Genomic DNA, 21,449 nt, shown 5'->3' on the forward strand with positions numbered 1-21,449 from the left:
CAACTTTTTTTTTTCCTTTTTCCTTTCCGTCAGGGTTGAGTTTCCTCTTTCTAAACTGATAAACATTGGCTTCCTAAAGGTATCACCATTATATCTATAATGTTATATGTTCCTGATGCCTATGTCCCCATGACTTACATATCATGTGTTTTAAATTTCAGATGATGCACCCGGGACTTAACGCTGCACCCAGACAGCCAGACCTATAGAGTTTGCCAGGCACTCACCTATCGCAATTGTACAGATTTCTATATTGTAAATACACTGCATCCCGTTGTACATATATGGTATTCACTTCTGTAACAACAATGAAATTGTTGAATTAGTGTTCATTCATTTTGATTACTTCATTTGTGTACTTAAGTATTTTAGGATTTGTAGTTTAAATTGACAACTGTTATTGTTTGTGACTGTATACTGTATCCTCGACAGAGGGTCGTTTGTTGACAGGTTTTGCAGTGGGCGTATTATACATCATGACTATCAGTGTAGCACTTTCCCACGATACCGATAACTATTGTCGCTATGACTTTCCGTCACTTATCACTCATACTTATCACTACTACTGTTCTTTCATGTGTGTACTTGTACATTCTTCAACTGCCATACGTACAGTGGGAACACATGTCCATTGTGCACACAGTTTTGTCCGTAGCCATCTACAGTTTGCAACATCATGTCATTTGTGATTCTTCAAAGGCATTTAGAAGTTGGCGCAGCAATGCAGGACAACTTTTATGGCTAGCAACTTCTTCAGTTTATTTTCACGACGTTTCGGGACTTATCCTAGCCCCTTCATCATGTTATTTCGTCAACAATAACTATACATATGGAAATTAATTAAGCAACACCAAATTCAAAGACACATAAAAACTTAACAAAGTTTAACGAAGTAATTTTGATGATTGATTATTCAATTTTGATGTATTGACATACAGCATGAGCTTTTCATGGGTTGATATGACGCGCGTGAAGCTTGCACAGCGCACGTGCATTGCTTTAACCTCAACTTTCGAAAAATGCACTTTTTCCCTGGGGTGTTTACAAGCGCAGGTTGTCGATTGCATTCGGTTTTTCATTCATTTCAATGTCATGGCACGTAGGAAATTATCAGAGGCCACTCGTTGGCAAATAATCGGCATGAGGAATGCTGGTATGTCTCTAAGACAAATCGGGACTCAAATCGGACGACATCATTCCATAATTTCAAAACTTTTGAAAAAATACCGGGCCACTAATGAAGTTAAAGACCTGCCTAGACCAGGAAGACCCAGGAAGACCACAGTCCGGGAGGACAGAGCTTTACTGAGACTTGTACGGCGCAGGTCCTTCGACTCGAGCTCTCGGTTGAGACAGGAGTGGCTTCCAGGGAGACCCATCTCGAACAGGACTGTTCGGAATCGTCTGAAAGCTGCAGGATACCGGGCAAGGAGGCCAATCAAGCGACCCAGACTGTCTCCAGCCCATAAGGCAGCCCGACTGGCCTGGTGTAATGACCGTTTGCACTGGAACATTGCCTCTTGGAGGAAGGTCCATTTCTCAGATGAGAGCCGGTTCTTGCTGCACATGGTGGACGGTCGTACTCGGGTCTGGAGGCAGAGGAACACAGCAATGGCTCCACGGAACATCCAGGAGACTGTGGCCTTTGGGGGAGGTTCCGTTATGGTATGGTGGTGCATTTCCATGAACTGCAAGTTGGATATCATTACCATCCGTGGCAACCTTAACGGTGTTCGTTACCAACAGGAGGTTCTTGACAGGGCTGTGGTACCTCATTTTGAGAACCATCCTCTGGCAACGAGACCCATATTTATGGACGACAATGCTAGACCTCACAGGGCGCATGCTGTAAATGATTTTTTGCGGCAAAATGCAATTGACAGAATTCCATGGCCTGCCATGAGCCCTGACCTCAACCCCATTGAACATTTGTGGGACTTTATTGGCCGTCGTGTGAGGCAGAGAGACCCACCAGTCCATAATCTCAACGAATTGACGGCTGCCCTGCATGAGGAGTGGAACAGGATCCCCCAGAATCAGATCCGGAGACTCATCCAAGGAATGAGGAGGCGTCTGGAATCGGTGGTGCGTGCGCAGGGAGGACACACTAGATATTGATGAAAGTCGGTGTGCAGACTCTCAGATGACTGTTCTTTCTTTCCATGTGACATTTGTGTTAATACACCTGACAACAACGTCTGTGGATGAATAGTAAATTGTGTCCATTTTTTCATGAATTTAAGACAGTTTTAAGAATTTGGATTTCGTTGCAATAAAGCAAAGTCTTGATACTTTTTCCCTTTAAGTTGTTTGTCAGAGATCGTCTGTTGAATAAAAAAGTGTCAAACTATATCAACCCGGCATATTTTGATTGTCAGAACACTTCAAAGTTGCTCCAATAGAAAAAATTGGGGTGTTGCTTGATTAATTTCCAGGTGTATATATTCCTTGTCACTATGTCACTGCATACGAGTTCATCTGACGTTTCTATGATTTTAGGAATAAATGTTTACAAATGTTTCAAAGTGTTTTTCTTGCATCAGTTCTAACTTACCTCAATATATTCAATGCTGCTCCCTTACCCTTCCATCGTGAGTGGTTCACATGCACGAATTTCGGCATATTGTGCACAAGTATTGAGTATGGCTCCATGTGAGTGTGGGTATGTGGCCAATGACTAGACTTGATACAGAATTGCAAAGAATTCACATGCACCACAAACAACAAAATCCACAAACAAATTCCAAAACACACTCAGGACAATGTGCAAATAACAACACACTTGCTAAAACACACAGTAAGACTATTTTATTGCCAACGACGCAACTGTGTCAGTATTCGGGCGAGAGGGAGTTGTGTCCCCTACTGGGCTTCCATACTGTTTGTTTATTCTTGTCGAGTTCGTGCAAATCACACAAATACTCTATCAACAAGTACTCCATCCCATCCGGAATTCATGCAGCCAGGAAGTTCAGCCTATCGCGAGGTCGGTCTGCACGTTTCAGGTATATTTTCAGTTTTCAGGTTGTTACTTTTTCTTTAAAGTGAAAATGTCGATAGAGTTCGGTCGTTAGGAGCTCATGTATCAAAACGCTTGGCTTTTGAGTGCATTTGCATTCACACATGTGTCAGTCGATTGAAGTTGTACATTCCATGTATGTGCGATTATAGTTCGATCGGCCTATCACCCTAGAGCTCGTTTGAACAACTATAGCTCGATCTAACCATTATAGCTTGATTTGCGGTTCTCCCCGACCTGGTTGACGTCAGTATGGAAGCTATCACTACCAGAAATGCAACATTTATTTTCGTGAAGCTAAGGTTTATTTTATGTTGTTTTACCTTTGATTACATTTTTGGTCTATAGCGAAAATTCCGAGAAGCCGAACAGAAAACGGTACTTACGCACATGGCCTTCCCAACTGCTTTGCTCACTCGACCATTACTATAATACTCCATGTTCTACTCCTATCTATATGAGTATAACTTAGATACATTATAACTTAGATCATTATGACTGAAACGTTAAAAATAATAACGGCACATTGTAGAGGCCTCAGTGACTCATTTAAGAGAAGACAAATTTTCAGACATCTTGGGAACAGAAACCCATCAATATGCTGTCTACAGGATACTCAAGAATGGGGTTCCAACAAATGTTATTTTAGCTCTTTTAGAAGTAATAATCGGGGTATTGGTATCCTGTTTTCTGATACCTTTGATGTAGATATACTAAATTCTAGATCTGAAGATAGTGGAAATCACCGGGGTCTAGATGTACTATGGAAATAAAGTTACCCTGTTGACACTCTATAGCTTACTATTGACACCCTATTGACACTCTATAGCTTACTATTGACACCCTGTTGGCACTCTATAGCTTACTATTGACACCCTGTTGACACTCTATGGACTAAATGGGGACAACCCTGATTTTTTTTCAGAAAATAAATAAAATCATTTTGGAATTTGATAACCCTTACACAATCCGAAACGGTGACTGGAACCTAGTTGAAAACTAACAAATGGATTCATATAATTACAAACATATCAATAACCCAGAGACAAAAAAAAACAGTATTAATTAAAGATTATGACCTAAAAGATCCTTGGCGTGAAGCTAATCCATATAAAACAGGATTTACATGGAGACAAAAAAACTCCTATCAAACAATTTCACATAATCTTATTGCATCAGTAGAATCATGTAACATCACCTAAGCCTTCAAATCAGACCATTCACCTGTAGAAATAGTATTTAAATTAACAGAACTAGAGGAAAAGGTTTTTGGAAATTCAAAAACAGTTTTTAAGAGATAAAGAATATGTCAGAACAACATAGACGACCAGATCCAAATAATCAAGATGATTATACAGTTAATGACAGCCTTCTTTGGGAAACTCTTCTTTTAGAAATACGGGATGAAACCATTCAGTATTCATCAAGGAAGGATTTCAGATGTTGACTTAAACGAAGTTTTTAAAGATATCACTGTTCCAACCTTAAATGATGACACAGCATCACTATTAGAAAGTCAAAGCTCTACGGCAGAATTGCTTGAAGCCCTAAAACGAACAAAAAATGAGAAAAGCCCTGGGCCTGACGGTTTCCCTTCTGAATTTTACATATTTTTCTGGGAGGATCTCAACAAATACCTTTTCAATGCTATTAATTACTCTTTTGATACAAGTGGATTATCTATTACTCTAAAACAAGGACTTATAACCTGTATCCCAAAGGGAAGAAGACCTAATCAATTTCTTACAAATTGAAGACCAATCTCCTTCCTAAATGTTTCCTATTAGTTAGCTTCAGCTGTTATTGCTCAAAGAATAAAATCAGTCTTGCCACATTTTGATCAAACTGCCTATAGCATCTTACTACATTCATAAACTGCTACTGTCTGATAAGGGTAGCAAGTTGTTTTATATCACTCTTCTCCCGTCAAAATTCAAGAAATCGGCCTCAAAGTTAAAATGGAAAACCATACTGAATCGTTGGATCCAAAACAGTATCTTCTCGACTACCAGATCATACCTCAATTTTCACAGCTGAAGCAAACGCTATATTGATGAATTGGAGAACCTACAACCTTATTCCATTTAGATGTACACAGATCACAGAATTGAGATGGTTCCAAATGAAAATTATTAACAATATCTTAGGCAAAAACTATTATCAACATAAAATAAAAGCCAGTGACTCATCCCTGTGTAGCTATTGGAAATTTTACAATAAAACTATTTTACACTTTTTTTTACTGTAATTTGATAAATATATTTTGGAAGAAAATTGAAGCGTGGCTCATGTCTGATGCTGGAATAAGAATTAAACTTACCCCACAAATCATACGATTTGGATTAAAGTAAAATCGAAATGATCCTTTGATGATTTTGACAGTTTACAATTTTTTTGTCATCACTACATACTTTATTTGCCTAGTAATATACTACCTGCTTTGGATATAGTTCATATCTAACACAGAACATAAGCAAAAACTGTAGAACAATATACATGTATGTTTGTGACATTACCACCATCACATACCGGTGAATACATATCAGGGCTTGATTTAATGCTTTGTTACTTGCACTGGTGCAGCTCAATTTTTCCAAATATACCTACTTATGAGTCTAACCTGCCCAAGCTGCAAGTCAATCTTTGAGAAATACATCTACAATATGTCTAACATTATAAGCATACATATGTACCTCTTTCTCCTACATTTTGAATATCTATGGCGCCGAAACAATGCTGTTCATAGACACTTCTTGCCTATCACAATTCAGGAAAGCAAGGGTCAGCTTCGTCTTCGCGTTGCTATGGTTTGATGGTAACTGCATCAAGTTTATATACACCGAAACCTGTGATGTTTTACACACTACTCTACAACTGGAGTTTTCGAATTTGGCTGGTGCAGCTGGGTTCTTGTCATAGGTTGCACCTAGTGCAAGTAGGATAGCAATCTTTGAATTCAACCCTGCATACTCTCTGGGAAATACTTCAACCATGCAATTGTTACCTACCATTTTGTCGATTATAACATGTAACATGTGACGAGTACCTTGAAAAATATGTGCAAATAAAAAAATATTTGGGTCAGGCACGGGAGGCCTCGTCAGCACGCCTCGTGACTAGTGACATTTCAGTTGACACTGGTGACCTAGGTAAACTCATCACCGTTAGGAGGTTGAGAAAGCAGTTGCACGTGCGAAACACGAAGGCAGTCGGCCTGGACTTTTTACCTGTTGAGTCACTGAAGAACCGCGCATGCACTGACATTCTCCACAAATGATTTATTTTTTGGTTTGATAACGGTACATGTCCTGACACTTGGGGTCAGAGTATAATTAAGCCAATTGAAAAAAAACCCGTCCATTAGGCTAAAGGGGTATGTTTCCTTTGAAAAAGCTTATGATACAACATGGAAATATGGTATCTTAAGAGATTTACATGATTTTGGTTTGAGAGGCCGTTTGCCTCATTTTATACTACAATTTTTAGCAGGCAGACAATTTCACGTTCGTTTCGGATCATCCCTGTCTGACCATTATAATCAGGATCAGGGGGTTCTACAAGGCAGTATTTTGTCTGTTACTTTGTTTAGCATAAACGCCAATTGTCTCTCGAAAGTATACACGATTCCATAGTTTGTGGATGATTTTAATGTTTCATGTCGTTGTAAAAATATGCATACCATTGAGAGACAATTGCAGATGTGTTTAAATAAAATTCGTAAATGGTCACTTGAGAATGGATTTAAGTTTTCACAGATAAAAACCAAATGTATACATTTCTGTCGGAAATATAAACCCCATAAAGATCCTGAACTGTTTTTAGATGGCTCTCCCATTACCTTTGTAAAGGAAGCCAAGTTTCTGGGACTGATTTTCGACAAACATTTAACCTTTTCACCACATATTAAGTATTTGAAGACCAAATGCATGAAAGCATTAGATCTCCTAAAATGGTGTCTAATTTAAAGTAGGGAGGGGATCAAACTACCCTCCTTCATTTGTACAGATCACTCATCCGATCAAAGTTTGATTATGGTTCCATCGCGTATGGCGGGGCCTGTCGAAGCAACTTGAAACTGCTTGATTCTATCCATCACCAAGGTTTAAGACTTTGTCTTGGATCTTTCCGCACTTCTCCTATTAACAGCATTTATGTTGAAGCTGATGAGCCTTTCTTTAACCCAAAGACGTATTAAATTATCTTTGCAGTACATTACTAAACTATATTCGATTCAGACGAACCCTGCATATCACTGTATATTCCATCCCCTCAATGAGGATCTGCACAACAGAAAATCTTCTCTTGTTCCACCTCTAGGGATAAGGATTCAACCTTTCCTTTCTGCTGCTGGCATTGACCTAGACATATTTCTCCTTCTCGTCTGCTGTCTTCTCCTCCTTGGCAATTGGTTAGGCCACAAGTCGACCTAACCTTGACTATATTTAAGAAATCAGAAACTAATGAATTACAATATAGACAAGAATATAATCAATTAAAAAGTAAGTATAATACATATAAATCCATATTTACAGATGGGTCCAAGGATGGTGGGGCAGTGGCTTGTGCCACTGTCGTTGGATCCAAAACAGTATCTTCTCGACTACCAGATCATACCTCAATTTTCACAGCTGAAGCAAACGCTATATTAATAGCCTTAACATATGTATCAATATACATTCCAAATATAAGCAATATATAATCTTTTCAGACTCTCTTTCGTGCCTTCAAGCTATTAAAGGTCTTTTTACCAAACATCCACTTTTAGTAGAGATTATTGAATTGTATAATGATCTTGCTACTGGTCAATACGGCATTATCTTTTGTTGGTTACCCAGCCACGTTGGCATCTTCTCATTCCACTTCTCTTTCCATACTCTGATTATAAAGGTGTCATCCGATCTTACATGCGGGATCTTATGGGACACAAAGGTAGGTGTCAATAAATTACATGAAATTAAACCCTACATTGGTTACACCAACTTGGATTAGTCTAGATTTGAAGAGGTCATCATAAGGCGATGTCGTATTGGGCACACTAGATATACTCATGAGTATCTATTGAAAGATGCGGATCCTCCGTTCATGTCTTGCTTGACTGTGTTGAATATTCTATCACAAGGGATAAGTATTTTAAATCACGAACCATGAAGGATCTTTTTAGCAATGTTAGTTATCATTTAATTATCGCATATTTAAAAGAATTGGATTTGTTATCAGATTTGTAAATGGATAAATATTTTATGAGTGGTAATTTGGATTAGTAACTGGGATTGTTAGTGGCTGTACCTTCAAGGGGGGGGGGGGGGGGGTTGAAGTAGAGTAAAATTATTGTCCTCCTGAGAAGGTACGTAAGTCCCAAGGTATTCAAAGGTAATTTACATTTACCGTCTACTTTAATTGTAGTATCCCTGTCATTTTGGCTAAAATTCACTTCATCGCCTGCAGCTGAAGGGATGATATAAATCCAAGAGCATATTTACAGCCCACTTTCCCTTGTCAACAAAAAGACACAATCCCGTCAGGCAACCTTTGTTTATTATGTTGACATAATGAAGAGTTTTGAGAAACTTAATTGACATTGTTTATGGCATAAATTACTAACGTTTGGTGTAAATGGTACCGTTTTAACTGCTGTTCAGTCCATGTATGAAAAGCTTGTGCATGAGTTTTTGTAAATGACAACGTTACTGATCATGTTCAGGTTCAGTCTGGTGTCCGTCAAGGATGTGTTTTATCACCTGCTTTATTTTCCATATACATAAATGATTCAATGGGTACGATTGATAGTTTGAATTGTGGCATTCATCTAGATGGTTAGTATGATTACTCTATGCTGACAATATTAATATTGCTCTTCTGACCCCGGGCGAGAAGGGTCCACAACATATCATAGACTGAATTGAGTTCAACCTAGCGTTTGATGGCTAATGGTAATAAAGCTAAAATTGTACACTACCGTCCCTATAGCATTATGTGGATTTTCAATTGCTGATAATGTTATAGACTATGTTCCTGCTTACAAATATATAGGAATATGGCTTCACTGCTACGGACATAAATTTAAATTTGTAGGGGTATGTTTTATGATGTGTTTAACACCTTCTATGCAAATTTTGTCCCGTCCAGTTTGTCACATGCTTCGGCGGTTTGGGGTGCTGGATAGTTCACCCGTATCAACGCCGTTGAACATAGGGCATGCCATTTGTCTTAGCCGTAGATAGCAAGATGCCTAACTAAGGGGTACGTGGCGATATGGGTTGGTCCTCTCCAAACACTACACAAAATATTGAAATTCTACGATTATGGCACATAGCCAACGTTTCAAGAATTCCCAGTGTCGTTAGTAGACGGTCTCTTCAGCTCAGAAAATTCTGGTATAATACTGATATTTTTTGTTCATAATGGACATAATGGTACAGTCTATTTAGTTACCTATTATACATATTTTTGATAATTCTCATAGTGATTTCTCTATTGCTAACACTTCTTTTTGCACAAGGAGAGTGAAGACAGGTTTCACCAACTGTTGAATGACAGTGGTCAGTGTATTGCTAATAAATCGCGGAATACTGAAGCCTATGTTTCTGCTTCTTTGGAGCGTTCACACCTCGGAACACTTAGAAACTGTGGCACCCTTCCCCAAGAAATAGAGCTAGGTAGGTTTTCCCATCCTAAGTGCTCCCTGAACAAAGAATCTATAAATTTTCAAACAGTAACAGCATTGAGGATGACATCCATTTTCCCATTGTCTGTAACTTCCACTCTGACATGATGTATGATTTTTGGAAATTTGTATGATCTGCTCAAACATTCTTTTTACATCTCACTCCGGCTCACCAGACTGTGTATCTAGTGAGGCCAACCGGACTGTATATCTATTAGCTAATACCCCCTGTGTAAGCCTGTAGCAGCCCTAGTATACAAGTCATGTATAAACAGAGGTTGCGCCTCAGTCAACTCTACTGTACCTAACTTGATCTTTTTGTCCAATGTTTTTTTTTTATATATACATGTGCTTACCTACATTTTAATTTTAACTAGCGTATTATGGTGTCTCATAGGCCTACACAGGCCGGGTGCTCACCTTTTCAGCTATTTCAAATATTTTTTTTCAGGAATATGTTTTAATATACCATTTTACGCTATGTAACTGTAAGAGCACATGACACTGAATTAGCTTTTTGTCTTCTTTCTTTCTTCTTCTATTAACGGCACATCCCAAACACAGAGACAACAGAGACAACAGAGTTTTGGAGAATGATTTAATTAGCACAACAATATTGTAAACCAAATATAAGTTCTAAGAAATGCAGGACTAAGATTTGTATCAAATGTTTTCTGATCTATGAAACATAAATTCAGTGGTCGTAGTAAAACATTATCATGTAAGAAATATCTGTAAACATATTTTTATTTCATGCATTCAATACTCACAAAGTGCCAATCAAGATCTGTATCCAAACTTGGGGAGAAGGCCGACACCGTCCTGAAACTGGACTGGAGTTTCCGGTTTTTCGGTAAACTGCCGGCATGTCAAGACGAGTCGCCTGAGATGAATCCACGATCGACCTGTTGTAATAAGGTGAAGTGGAACGCACAGCAATATCATATGCAATATCATATGCATTGCATTGGAATTTATCCAATTTTACTGATATAGAGGTCCAATAAAACAGTATTTAAGATGCATAAAACATTATTAATGCACCATTATGCATATATTTCGGGATAGATATATTCATGTTTACACTGAATTTCAAAACAGTTTGCATCGAGGACGTCTAAGAGACAAGTTGAAAGTGGGTCCATTTCGTTTGATTCTTCTTCTTCATTCAAATTCTATTTGCTTCCTCATCTATTTTCTATTTGCAAGATTTAAGATCGGCTTGTACTGATACGGCCTAACATCCATGTCAAAATATGACATCGGGAACACCCGTAACTTCTTCACATACATATATCTGAATCCGATGTGGCTGGAGCACTTATTACAACACTACGCCAAAATTGAAAAACCGGTTCTTCAAGTACGTACGACAATGCAAGCTGCCTCGACATTGATCAAAACATTCGCTGAAGTCAGCCGTGAGCACCACTACATGAGCGTTGGAGAGCAGGTGAGAAATTGTTCATGTTTACTTGTTAAGAAGATTAAACGGGTGCATAATATATCTTACCTGAAAATACCAAAGGTTATGTTTGAGGGTGTTCAATCAATTGCATATACATGTGTTTAATCTTTTAAACTGAAATGACAGTCATATTGCTAGTTCGAAAAGATATTTGTGTCGTCACAGTAGATGGGTTAGCATTATAGTGGGTATTAGTCCGAGCGGCCACAAGCAGCACCTGGTTGTTATTTTTAATTTCAAATAATCAATGTAAACATGAACGTATCTATCCCGAAATTTGTTTTATGGTACCTTGATAATGTTTTATGCATCTAAAATACTGTTTTATTGGACTTCTATATTAGTAAAATTGGTTGAAAAAACAAAAGCATGGGACAAAAGGGTAGACTGGATCAGGAGAGCTATATTACTTTAAAGTACTGTAAAATTATTGCCCTGATGAGAGGATACATAAATCCCCTAACATTCAAAATACAGTAAAACTTTCCATTGATTTTAGTCGTAGCATATGTGTATTTTCAATGTATGGCTAGCTGTGTCTAAATTGCTAACAGCTGAAAGGATGGTATAAATCCAGCTTGGGCCCATGCAGGAAGAAAATGTACTATAACTCCCCATGGTCCCTAGTATGGTGATCTACCTCCAGTTGTTGGCAATCTATAGCCCATTTTATTACTGTGTTGTTCGAAAATGAAATCCAAGTTAAGAAATAGATGCTACTTTCACATCTAAAATACTGTGATATTCTAGTTGATTTTGCTGTCAATCGTTGACAGGCTTTTGATAATGTACATGTATTTAAGGTGAGTTTACACCTTGTTTTAGCCACGATATGGCTGAAATATTACCGACGTGAATGTAAATTTTAACTCACTCACACATCTTTAGAGGCAAACAAATGTTTATGATCATTAGGGCAAGTCTTGAGATAAGGGTGTTTTGTTTGTTTATTTTTTGTTTGTTATCTGGGGGTTCTTTTTGTTGTTGTTTTCGGTTTCCATGCTTCACTCGATGTGGAATGTGTTCCCCCACTCCCTAGTCAACCCCCTCATGTGACCAACTGTGTCCCATTATTATGGCCTTCTCAGCCAGATCTTTTTTAATTGAGATGAACGTATTATTTTTGCATTGTGATTCCTAGGTATTTATAAGACGGCACGTTCTCTATTATGTGATTTCCAATTTTGAAATTTTATAATCATTTTTGGAAATTTTATTTTATCTGAATTACTGTTTTATTGGACTTCTATATTAGTAAAATTGGTTGAAAGAAACAAAGGCATTGGACACATAGGATAGGCTCGATCAGGTTAACTACATTGCTTTAGTTAAATTGCTACATTGCTAAACTGCTAACAGCTGAAGGGATGGTATAAATCCAGCTGGAGCTCATGCAAGAATCAAATGTACTGTAAGCCACATGGTCCCTAGTATGGTGATCTACCTCCAGTTGTTGGCAACCTATAGCCCGTTTTATTACTGTCTCGTTCGAATTTGAAATCCAATTTCAGAGATAGATGCTACTTTGACTTCTGAAATAGTTGATTTTACTGTCCTCCGTTAACAGGTTTTTATAATATACATGTATTTAAGGTGAATTCACAACTTGTTTTAGCCACGACATGGCTGAGATATTACCGATGTGAATGTAAATTATAACTCACACATCTTTAGAGACAAACAAATGTTTTTGATCCGTAGGACTAGGTTTAGGATTAGGGTGGGTTTTTTCTTTCCACGTTTTTTGTTTCCACGCTTCACTCGTTGTGGAATGTGTACCCTCAGCTCCCAGCCCAACCCCTCGTGTGACCTACTATGTAATTATTATGGAAAAAACCTGTTCTTCAAGTGTGTATGTAAGCGCTCACCTATTTAAAGGAAATATTTTATATAATGATACGACAGTTATAAGACGAGGAATTGTACATGATTACCTATTTATAACAATATACAGGAGTATGTCTCTTCTGAAAATACCCAAGTTTATGTTTCAGGGTGTTCAGAAAATTGCAAATACATTTAGAGTGTTTGAGTCTTAAAAACTGAAATACAGTCGCATATAAAATATATTCGTGTCGTCATGGTAGATGAGCTTGCATTATGTCATAACCTATAGAGGGGATGAGACGTTGGGCTTGCGTGTGTGTGTGTTGGGGAGGGGTAGGGGTGGTTGTTGGAAGTGTCCAGCACCAGCCAGCGATGCCTGCCCGCCATGGACCAATTAACACACGATACCGCACTTAAAGGTTGACTCTTCCGATTGTTCGATAACGCCTTGCATGTCCAGGCTATACAAAACATCATCTTACCATTTGAAGGAAAGACTGAAAACATTTCTGTAGCGCTTGGTCTTGGACAATATGGCCAACTTTAGTAAAAAAAGTCATCTGGTTGTCAGCAGATTGGCCGAAGCTGGGACAACATAAGTGAGTGAGGGAGTTTACCTTTACGTCGAACTCAGCAATATTTCAGCTGTATGACGGCGGTCTGTACATAATCGAGTCTGGACAGGACAATCCAGAGATCAACAAGATGGGCATCGATCTGCACAACTGGGAACCGATTGGTCTCAGTCCGACGTACTCGGGTATTGGCATGCCGGCACACTCGTCGTCTATCTTGCCAAGCACGATTTGTCATACAAATCGAGGCGTTTCTTCATGGCCTCGTACCAGTCGTCGACTCACATCCCCATCAGCAGGGAATCCATGTCCCAATACAGCACTTCACAGATATCCGGAGGATACTGCTTCTTGAGTCCGTTGTCGTAAATGTCGTACATCAGGTGTTTGGATAAATCGAGGATGCTCATCCCCCACGTAAACAGGCTAGTTGAATTTAAAGTGGCATTTGTTCATGTGCAGGGCCACCAGGTCGTCGGTGAATATCTTGCTAAGGTTGAACGCCGGGTTGGCTATCAGTTTTCTGAGCTTGTCTTCCTCACTTGATCTAACCAGCTTCACTGTCACACGTTTCCTCACATTCACCATGGTCTTACCAAACACCAAGTTGTTCATGAGCTTATAGAGGTGGCCAGCTTAAATGTTGATGAAAACACCGATGCGCCAACTTCTCAGATACTTATCTACAGCATCAGTGTGCATGAACTCTAAATCTGTAAGGCCACCGAAGCCCTGCCCGGAACCCTTGATAGCATCATCTCATGGCTGCTCAGCACACTTGGTAAAACGGGGTCACGTGGCGGTGTCAAAATCTATGAGCATTTGTTGTTGCCATGGCTGGGTTCTGTATTCTCATTTGCATGTCGCTTGATGCCACGTACAGAACAATGCCGAACATGCTGACTTTCGATCGGGTGTATTGCAACGTGCTCTGATATCACTCAATGGCCACCAGCAGATCAGCTCGGCTGGTTATAGTGTCCTCCACATTAGACACGAACTTTTTCTGCATGTTGTAAGCAGTTCCTTTACCTATAATAGTGGAGCGCGTCTGCATCTGGGCCAACACAGCCCACGCGTACGTTTGAATAGAGTCGTTCAAGCGGATGGTGCCAACACCAGTGAACCCCTTCGATGTATCTAGCATAAATATTTTCCAATCATCACTGGGCCCTTGTTTAAACCTCCAAACGTGGTAATCCTTGTTGTCGTCAAAAGGCATGTAATGGTCGTCCCACTCGTTTGTCTTTAAATAATGATATGACTTGTAACCCCACTTTACAGCCACGTAGTAGCTGGCTTTCATGAGAGGCTCGTTGTGAACGATTGGAATACCTAATCCACCGTTTCGGCCCGGCAAACGCCAGTCCTTCTTCGGGTCGCTACCGAATTCGTTACAAACTCGTTCTTAGACCCGTCTATCATACGGGTTGTTTCTCGCATTCCACGCCTTATCCTGAGGTATTGGTGTGCTTATTTCTTTGAGAATACGTCTGATATGGTAGCAGACGTGAAGCGTAAACACAGATTTACTCAGTTCATCATGTCTAGTGTCTGTCAGCGTCAAACCACATCCAGTCATTGCGCACCACACAGCGAAATTGAATTGATTCTGCCAACACCATGCGTGGACCGTTTTCACGTTTGTGACCGAAAACCTATGATGTCCAAACACATCCATGAATCTGCCTCAACCACGATTTTCATGTGTGTGTGAAGTCGGGGGCGTTTATGTAGTCGTTGTTTTGGGTAATACATTTTGGTGCATATATATTATATAAACATATTTCCAGGATATATGTGACGCTTACAGGATTAACTAGCGGCGAGTCCATTCAGCTGATGCACGTGATCGATAACACGTCAGGGGAGCTCAAAGTCGCACTCTGCGATATCACCTACGTCCCGCGATGGACCAACATCAACAACAACAATAGCAAGCTGTTCGTCAGTGGCACCCACAGCTAGATAACTGACGGCTACTACAGCATGTGTTCACTAAGTGGCAAGATCTTCAAATCTCTGGGAGCCGAACTCAAGATATACGACCCACAGCAGTGTTAACCAACAACGCAATAAACCCCTTGAGACTCAACCGACCATTGGCGAGGCTGCTCAGGTTGTCGATGGACGAGATAAAACCTACAAGTACCGTTACTGGCACGAAGTTGCCCAACCTAGCGTCGTACCGAGAGCTGTGCATTCATCTCAACCAGCTAAGCACCATTCAAGCAGGCTCTTCCATGATACTGAGAGCCGTGCCTGTGAAAAAGTACAACAACAGCAGAACTGAGTCGTGTTCACCCCTGCAGTACAAGAAGTTAACTCGGGCCACCATCCATGAGTTAGCAATATCGATTTTAGATATAAAACATAATCCTGTGAAAAAAGGATACCGCAGCATAAGGCTGCGCATAAAATGACCAAGCCCAAGGCCCCGTAAAATGCATCAAAATGGGGATCTCCGACCTCGGAGTAGATGGTAAATTATACGACTTGCAGTTTAAAAACAACGGTAACAAACGCATTGAAGTCCCCCTCATTGGTGGTGGCGGAAGACGCTTAAGTGATATAGTTGATACCTCACGAACGGCTTTCAACACTAGATTCGACCTGGTCTGCATCGGCGATGATAGATGGACTGTACACCCATCATTCAAGGGCAAACTGCTCGAAAGGGAGGATATTGCGAGCAGCCCGTTTGCCATCACCTAAAAAAGCCACATTCCCTCATCTTCACCGACGACGACAAGTGGGAATCAAACGCCGGTGGACCAAACAACAACAGTTTAACGTTTGTACTGTTTACATGCAGTTGGACGTCAACTCCCACACCAGTCTGCAGGGAGTCATCATGGTTGTGGAAGACACGATATCACTCATCAAGATCTTCCTGCCAAAAAACATACATCTCATGGAGTTGGAGTGCACTCCCGAGAGATTATCAAGAAAACAATTGGAAACTATCTTGTAGTAATATATAATAATGACCATTCATCATCCCAACGTGACGCTTAACGACCTAGGGGATCTGGAGGGTGTTGATGAACCTAAAGAAGACACCTTGTATGTCCTACACTATCAAGATGGGGTTTTAAGCAGGCGAGCGTAAGAGACTTTAAAGAACCTAAGTGTTTGATCAACATGGTCCTTACCACACCTTACCTCTCTTTTGATAAAAATAAATTTGTCACTGAAATTAAAAACAGTGGTATCTATATGGGGTCTTTCATTCCAAATAAGGGTTTATAAATTAGCCTATTGTTTGACGATCCCCCTGATAACATAATATTGGCAATATATCGAGAGAGCTTGTTAACTATGGTGCAGAACTTCACACTCATCATAGAATTCTATGTAGGCATCCCTGGTAGGGATAAGGGCCAACAACTTTTACCTGGGTTGATGATGCACACTTGGAACACTGGAGGCATTTTAGTACAATACTGTATCATCATACAACTGTCAGGCCCCAAACCGTCGATAGAAGTAAAACCCCTGGGGATTGTTGTTGATACAGACTTACCAATCAGACTCACACCTATTACCCTAGGCAATCGAATAAACCTTAAAAGTTTCAAATACATTGAGCAAAAATGAAGTAAAGCACAATTAAAATATCTCTTGTAACATATATTATATGAACAGGATGGCTGTACCCTGTGGTAGAGGAAGTAGAAAAGACAATGGAAACCGTAGACGGGTTTCGGCTGAAACAGATATGTGACGTAAAACGGCAATTAGAACAAGACCGTGATATGCTCCCTGTGCTAGACAAAAAATAACATAGAGCTTTCAATATCGTGCATGGTGCTGATACTGCCCTTATGACTACCAGCATGGGGCTAGGTGTGACTGGTGTCGGCGGCGTTGACTACCATCATGGCTGCGCCTATAGTTCTAGGTGTTGAAATAACGGCTGGTGTGGTAGGGTGTGCAGGGCTGGTGTTTGTATCTCACAAATTGAATGGTAAAGCATTGAAACATGGCACGATCAGGGTTCTGGCTGAAGCAAAGCTGGATGCTATAAATGAGCGTATTTCCACTTCACTTACCATTTAGAAAAACTCGGGGGAGGAGTTTCATTCAATCCTCTCTGATCTCGACAAGTACAATAAGATGAAACAAGAGATGCAGTATCGTAAACTATAGTAAAACTGCTATCAGTGAAGAAGATAAAAAAGGTACATAGAACATGGGATGCAATAGGCTCAATGATCCTTTATTACAAAAACCAAAGAAATCATAGGAGATACACGTTGAACTGTTTCGCTGAAATCAACATATATTGACGGCACCTAAGTTAAAAAATCGATTTTCCCTGTCAAAGTGCCGTTTCATGGTGGGGTAGATTAATCGCTGATTCATAAGTGGCGATGATATCAAAATGCCTGACAAAAGCTTTCTGTCTGAAATAAAGCTTTTCAGCTGGCTTTTTGTAAGTGATCTCGGGCTGTCATCTTGTATGCTACTCCTTTTCTTCCACGGACCTTCACGCCCCCTGTAATAACATAACCTGATTTCGCAATTAAAATGTAAATAAATATACTATTGCATTAAGGACTGTGCGACGTTTCGTCTGACTTTATCACTCATTTATTGCAATTTTCTAGTGTTCTCTTTTAAGACATTAGCGTTGTCATGGAATGCGTAAATACTACCATGGTAATGGCTTACACGTGAATTAGATCTGAGAATTATTATTATTATCACTAGATCAATGCATTTATCCTTGACATATGCTTACGACATAACCAAATGGCACATGACATTAACCCTTGACATGGAGGGTCCTTGACAAGTGTCAGGCAGGGCAACCACTCAATCATACAATCTGATGAAAGGTGCCATACGTTCGCTCCGATACTAAACATTGCCATTATTTTTGGGAGTGTGAAAATTGTCTTTTCGTGGCCTGAATATTGAAAGTTACCACTTCAGTCAGCTCCTACACAGATACAAGTGATGGCAGCAAGGCCCTCAATTCCGACATTGACTACACTGACCTGGGTGCTGCTGGTCCATGTACAGCTGACAATACAAGCCACCCTACCTCCTTCTAAAAGTAAGTATGCTTTACAACGACCCTTTGTATTTAAGAAGGCTTGGTTCATCTTTCGGTCAAAAGTGAAGGGGGTAAAATATATCACTGTTGATTATTGTTAGGTTGCTGTCATCATGACATCATTTGTTCAACTGCTGTTCAAGAAGAAAAAGGTGTGAATATTATCTTTTGGTGTATTATTACGGATGCTCAGAGGAGGCATGGAACCTAGTCTTGGCTCTTGAAGATGGTAGTTTTATCGCCACATCGACACACATCTTAACATATATAAATCTTGATGTGCGGCATCTCTTCCATTTGCAGACAACCTCTATGCCCCAGTCTTCATTAATCCCGAGGTTCAACGGACCATTCCAGAAACATATCCTACAGGTTCCAACATCGTAACGCTGACAGCTACAGATAACGACGCTATGGTTTGTATCATGTCCAGTCTTTTTAAAATGAAGTTTTTTTCAAGGCAAAACTCGGCCCCAGTGTTTGAGTGTACCCTGCGTGTTACAGCTACAGATAGAGATGAGCAGATATTGATTACCTCCCTTGAAAACATCCAGCTAACTCAGGTGTTTTACGTAGATGTTTACAGTTGAAACGTTGCTTCATCTAGTTTTGAACATCATTACAAACATCAAACCTTACATTTCAGCCTCCCAACAATGAAGTGGTGTATGAACTTGTAGGAGATGCTGTTCAACTCTATTACTTTGAGATTGGCAGTTCCACTGGTGATATCCGATTGAAGCATTCACTTACTTCTGATCCAATCAGAAGAAATCAATTTAGAGTGAGTTGTTTTGGGTTTTGTATTGCTGGCACATACGTTGTAGATCTTGGTAACTACAGTGAAGCATGTGCAGTTTGAGAATCTGATCAAGAACTGAATTTGCGTTTGAATTATTATATGCCTTTTAAAGCTTGATAATACATTTAAATATTGGTTACATCTAGAAGTACACCGTTACCTCACCCGTGTACAAACTGATCTTAGATTAGTACTGAATTGCTTCTAATATTTGCCTATAGTTACAAGTATTTAACCAAATAATTCAATATTTCTGATTGAAGGGGAAGTTAAAATCATATGGTGTTGGTTATTATAAAAACAACAACACAGTTTAAGGAGATATTGTTTAATTTAACATTTCAACTGAGTGATTTTAATGTAATGACTGAGTTCTATTCAGAATGACTGTAGCGTTATTGTAAACAAATTACTGTTTGTCTAACCAGCCTATATGTTCTTCAGCTGACAGTCCAAGCTACAGACAAAGGTGCCAAACCTTTGTCATCAGCCCAGCCTGCAACTGTCACTATCAACGTTGTGAGGAACCATGCGGCCCCTGTGTTTGCCCCCCGTCCTTAAGACACCACTGTGTTGCGAACAGCAGGTGCCAACATCCTAGTTGTCACTGTTACTACTGCTGATGCAGACACAGAGGTACATTCCATTCTCAAAGATTGATTTAATTTGCTAATATTTTGTGTATCATTATGTATCATATGTTCAGCTCGAAATTAACTCTAACTTCACGATGTTATCTATTATGAGTCTTGTGTCCAGGTTATGTATTCAAAGAGTCATGTTTAGCAGGGAGTTAGTGGAGGGCTTCATAAAGTGGAATGGAAGTGAACAGGTCTACAACGTCATAGTTAACCATTGTGCCAGTCACCGATGAATGATTTACCTACTTTGACTAATGGTCATAATTTAGCTTCTAGCTGTTCTCAGACCTCCTACTTCATCTGGCAAGACGACATCTAACAGGAAATCCATGGGCTTTTCATGGGTTAACCTTTGTCACCGCTAATCGCTGAGATCGTCACAATATGGCTGCAGTATTGCCGAGGTGACATTAAATATAAACTCACTCACTTACTCATGATCAGCTTTGAAGAAACACCCTGGCCTATATTCCCTTTCCGGCGACTCTGCTGGTATAGAAGGGAGGAAGACATCTTCACCAACCAGGATCCTGACCATGACCCTGGTATTCTCCTCGACCTTCAGCTCTGACAAAGCACTAAAGACCATTCTGAAGGTCAGTTGTAGATGTACCTCAACCAACACCACTCAGAAGCGCTGGGGTTTCATCTACAAGCTATCGTGTGACTTTGGCAGCAGTCATGCAGGAGAGACATCCCGCCCCATTGACCTTAGGCTCAAAGAGCACAAAACTTCGGTGGAGAAATCAGATCTCAAGTCAGCCCTTCCAGAACGCATTGTGGGCAATCAGTCACACTCCGCTGACTGGCAAGCAACAATCATCACAGCAGCGAACATCCATGATTGGTGACGACGCAAGATTTCATCAAAAGATTAGCACCACAGATGAACAGAGAAAATGGGTTTACCTACCTACCCAATGCCTGGGAAATTAGACACACGGCGTCACCAATCACCTCTTAATCCACTGTAACAGCTTCATCCCTACCTCTTGTATCTTATCCCAGCTCTTGCATAGGATTAGGCTATCAGCCACCATATTGTACACCAGTCAGACTCATTGGCTTCTATCGTTCGGCAAGGAATAACCCAGAAACGTTGTGTATACAATAAAGGAGAAGTCGACATCCTTAACATTTTGTCTTATGCTTGAATACCAACCTCTACACGCCTTTCAAAAACCTCAATGTAAAATGCGTTACATTTTGAATTAGCCCAGTGAAGTGTTGTTTAGTGAACATTTTCTTGTAGGCAGCTGCATGAGAATACTTTGTACTTTGTCGATGATAACCTGTGGAGTGTCACTGAAAAGAATGTTTACCTAGTGATTGGGGCCATGTCTTGTGTTTCCAGGAAAATTGCGTGGCCTATCTAATAGTTTCAAGTA

At 40.0% G+C, this 21,449-nt stretch overlaps 1 protein-coding gene across 1 annotated transcript; it reads left to right on the forward strand.

The window, feature by feature from the left end:
* The first annotated feature begins 2,951 nt into the window (after positions 1 to 2,951).
* LOC137283624 (protocadherin-17-like) lies at positions 2,952 to 21,192 on the forward strand. Its single transcript, XM_067815217.1, has 7 exons — positions 2,952 to 3,005; positions 7,907 to 7,948; positions 10,458 to 10,601; positions 18,495 to 18,618; positions 18,922 to 19,034; positions 19,265 to 19,402; positions 19,865 to 21,192. Exons 3-7 carry the CDS (start codon positions 10,572 to 10,574, stop codon positions 19,979 to 19,981), a joined length of 522 nt encoding a protein of 173 aa, XP_067671318.1. The 5' UTR covers positions 2,952 to 3,005; positions 7,907 to 7,948; positions 10,458 to 10,571; the 3' UTR covers positions 19,982 to 21,192.
* The last annotated feature ends 257 nt before the right edge of the window (positions 21,193 to 21,449 follow it).

This window comes from Haliotis asinina, chromosome 5 (assembly GCF_037392515.1).
Source record: "Haliotis asinina isolate JCU_RB_2024 chromosome 5, JCU_Hal_asi_v2, whole genome shotgun sequence".
Classification (NCBI taxonomy): domain Eukaryota; kingdom Metazoa; phylum Mollusca; class Gastropoda; order Lepetellida; family Haliotidae; genus Haliotis; species Haliotis asinina.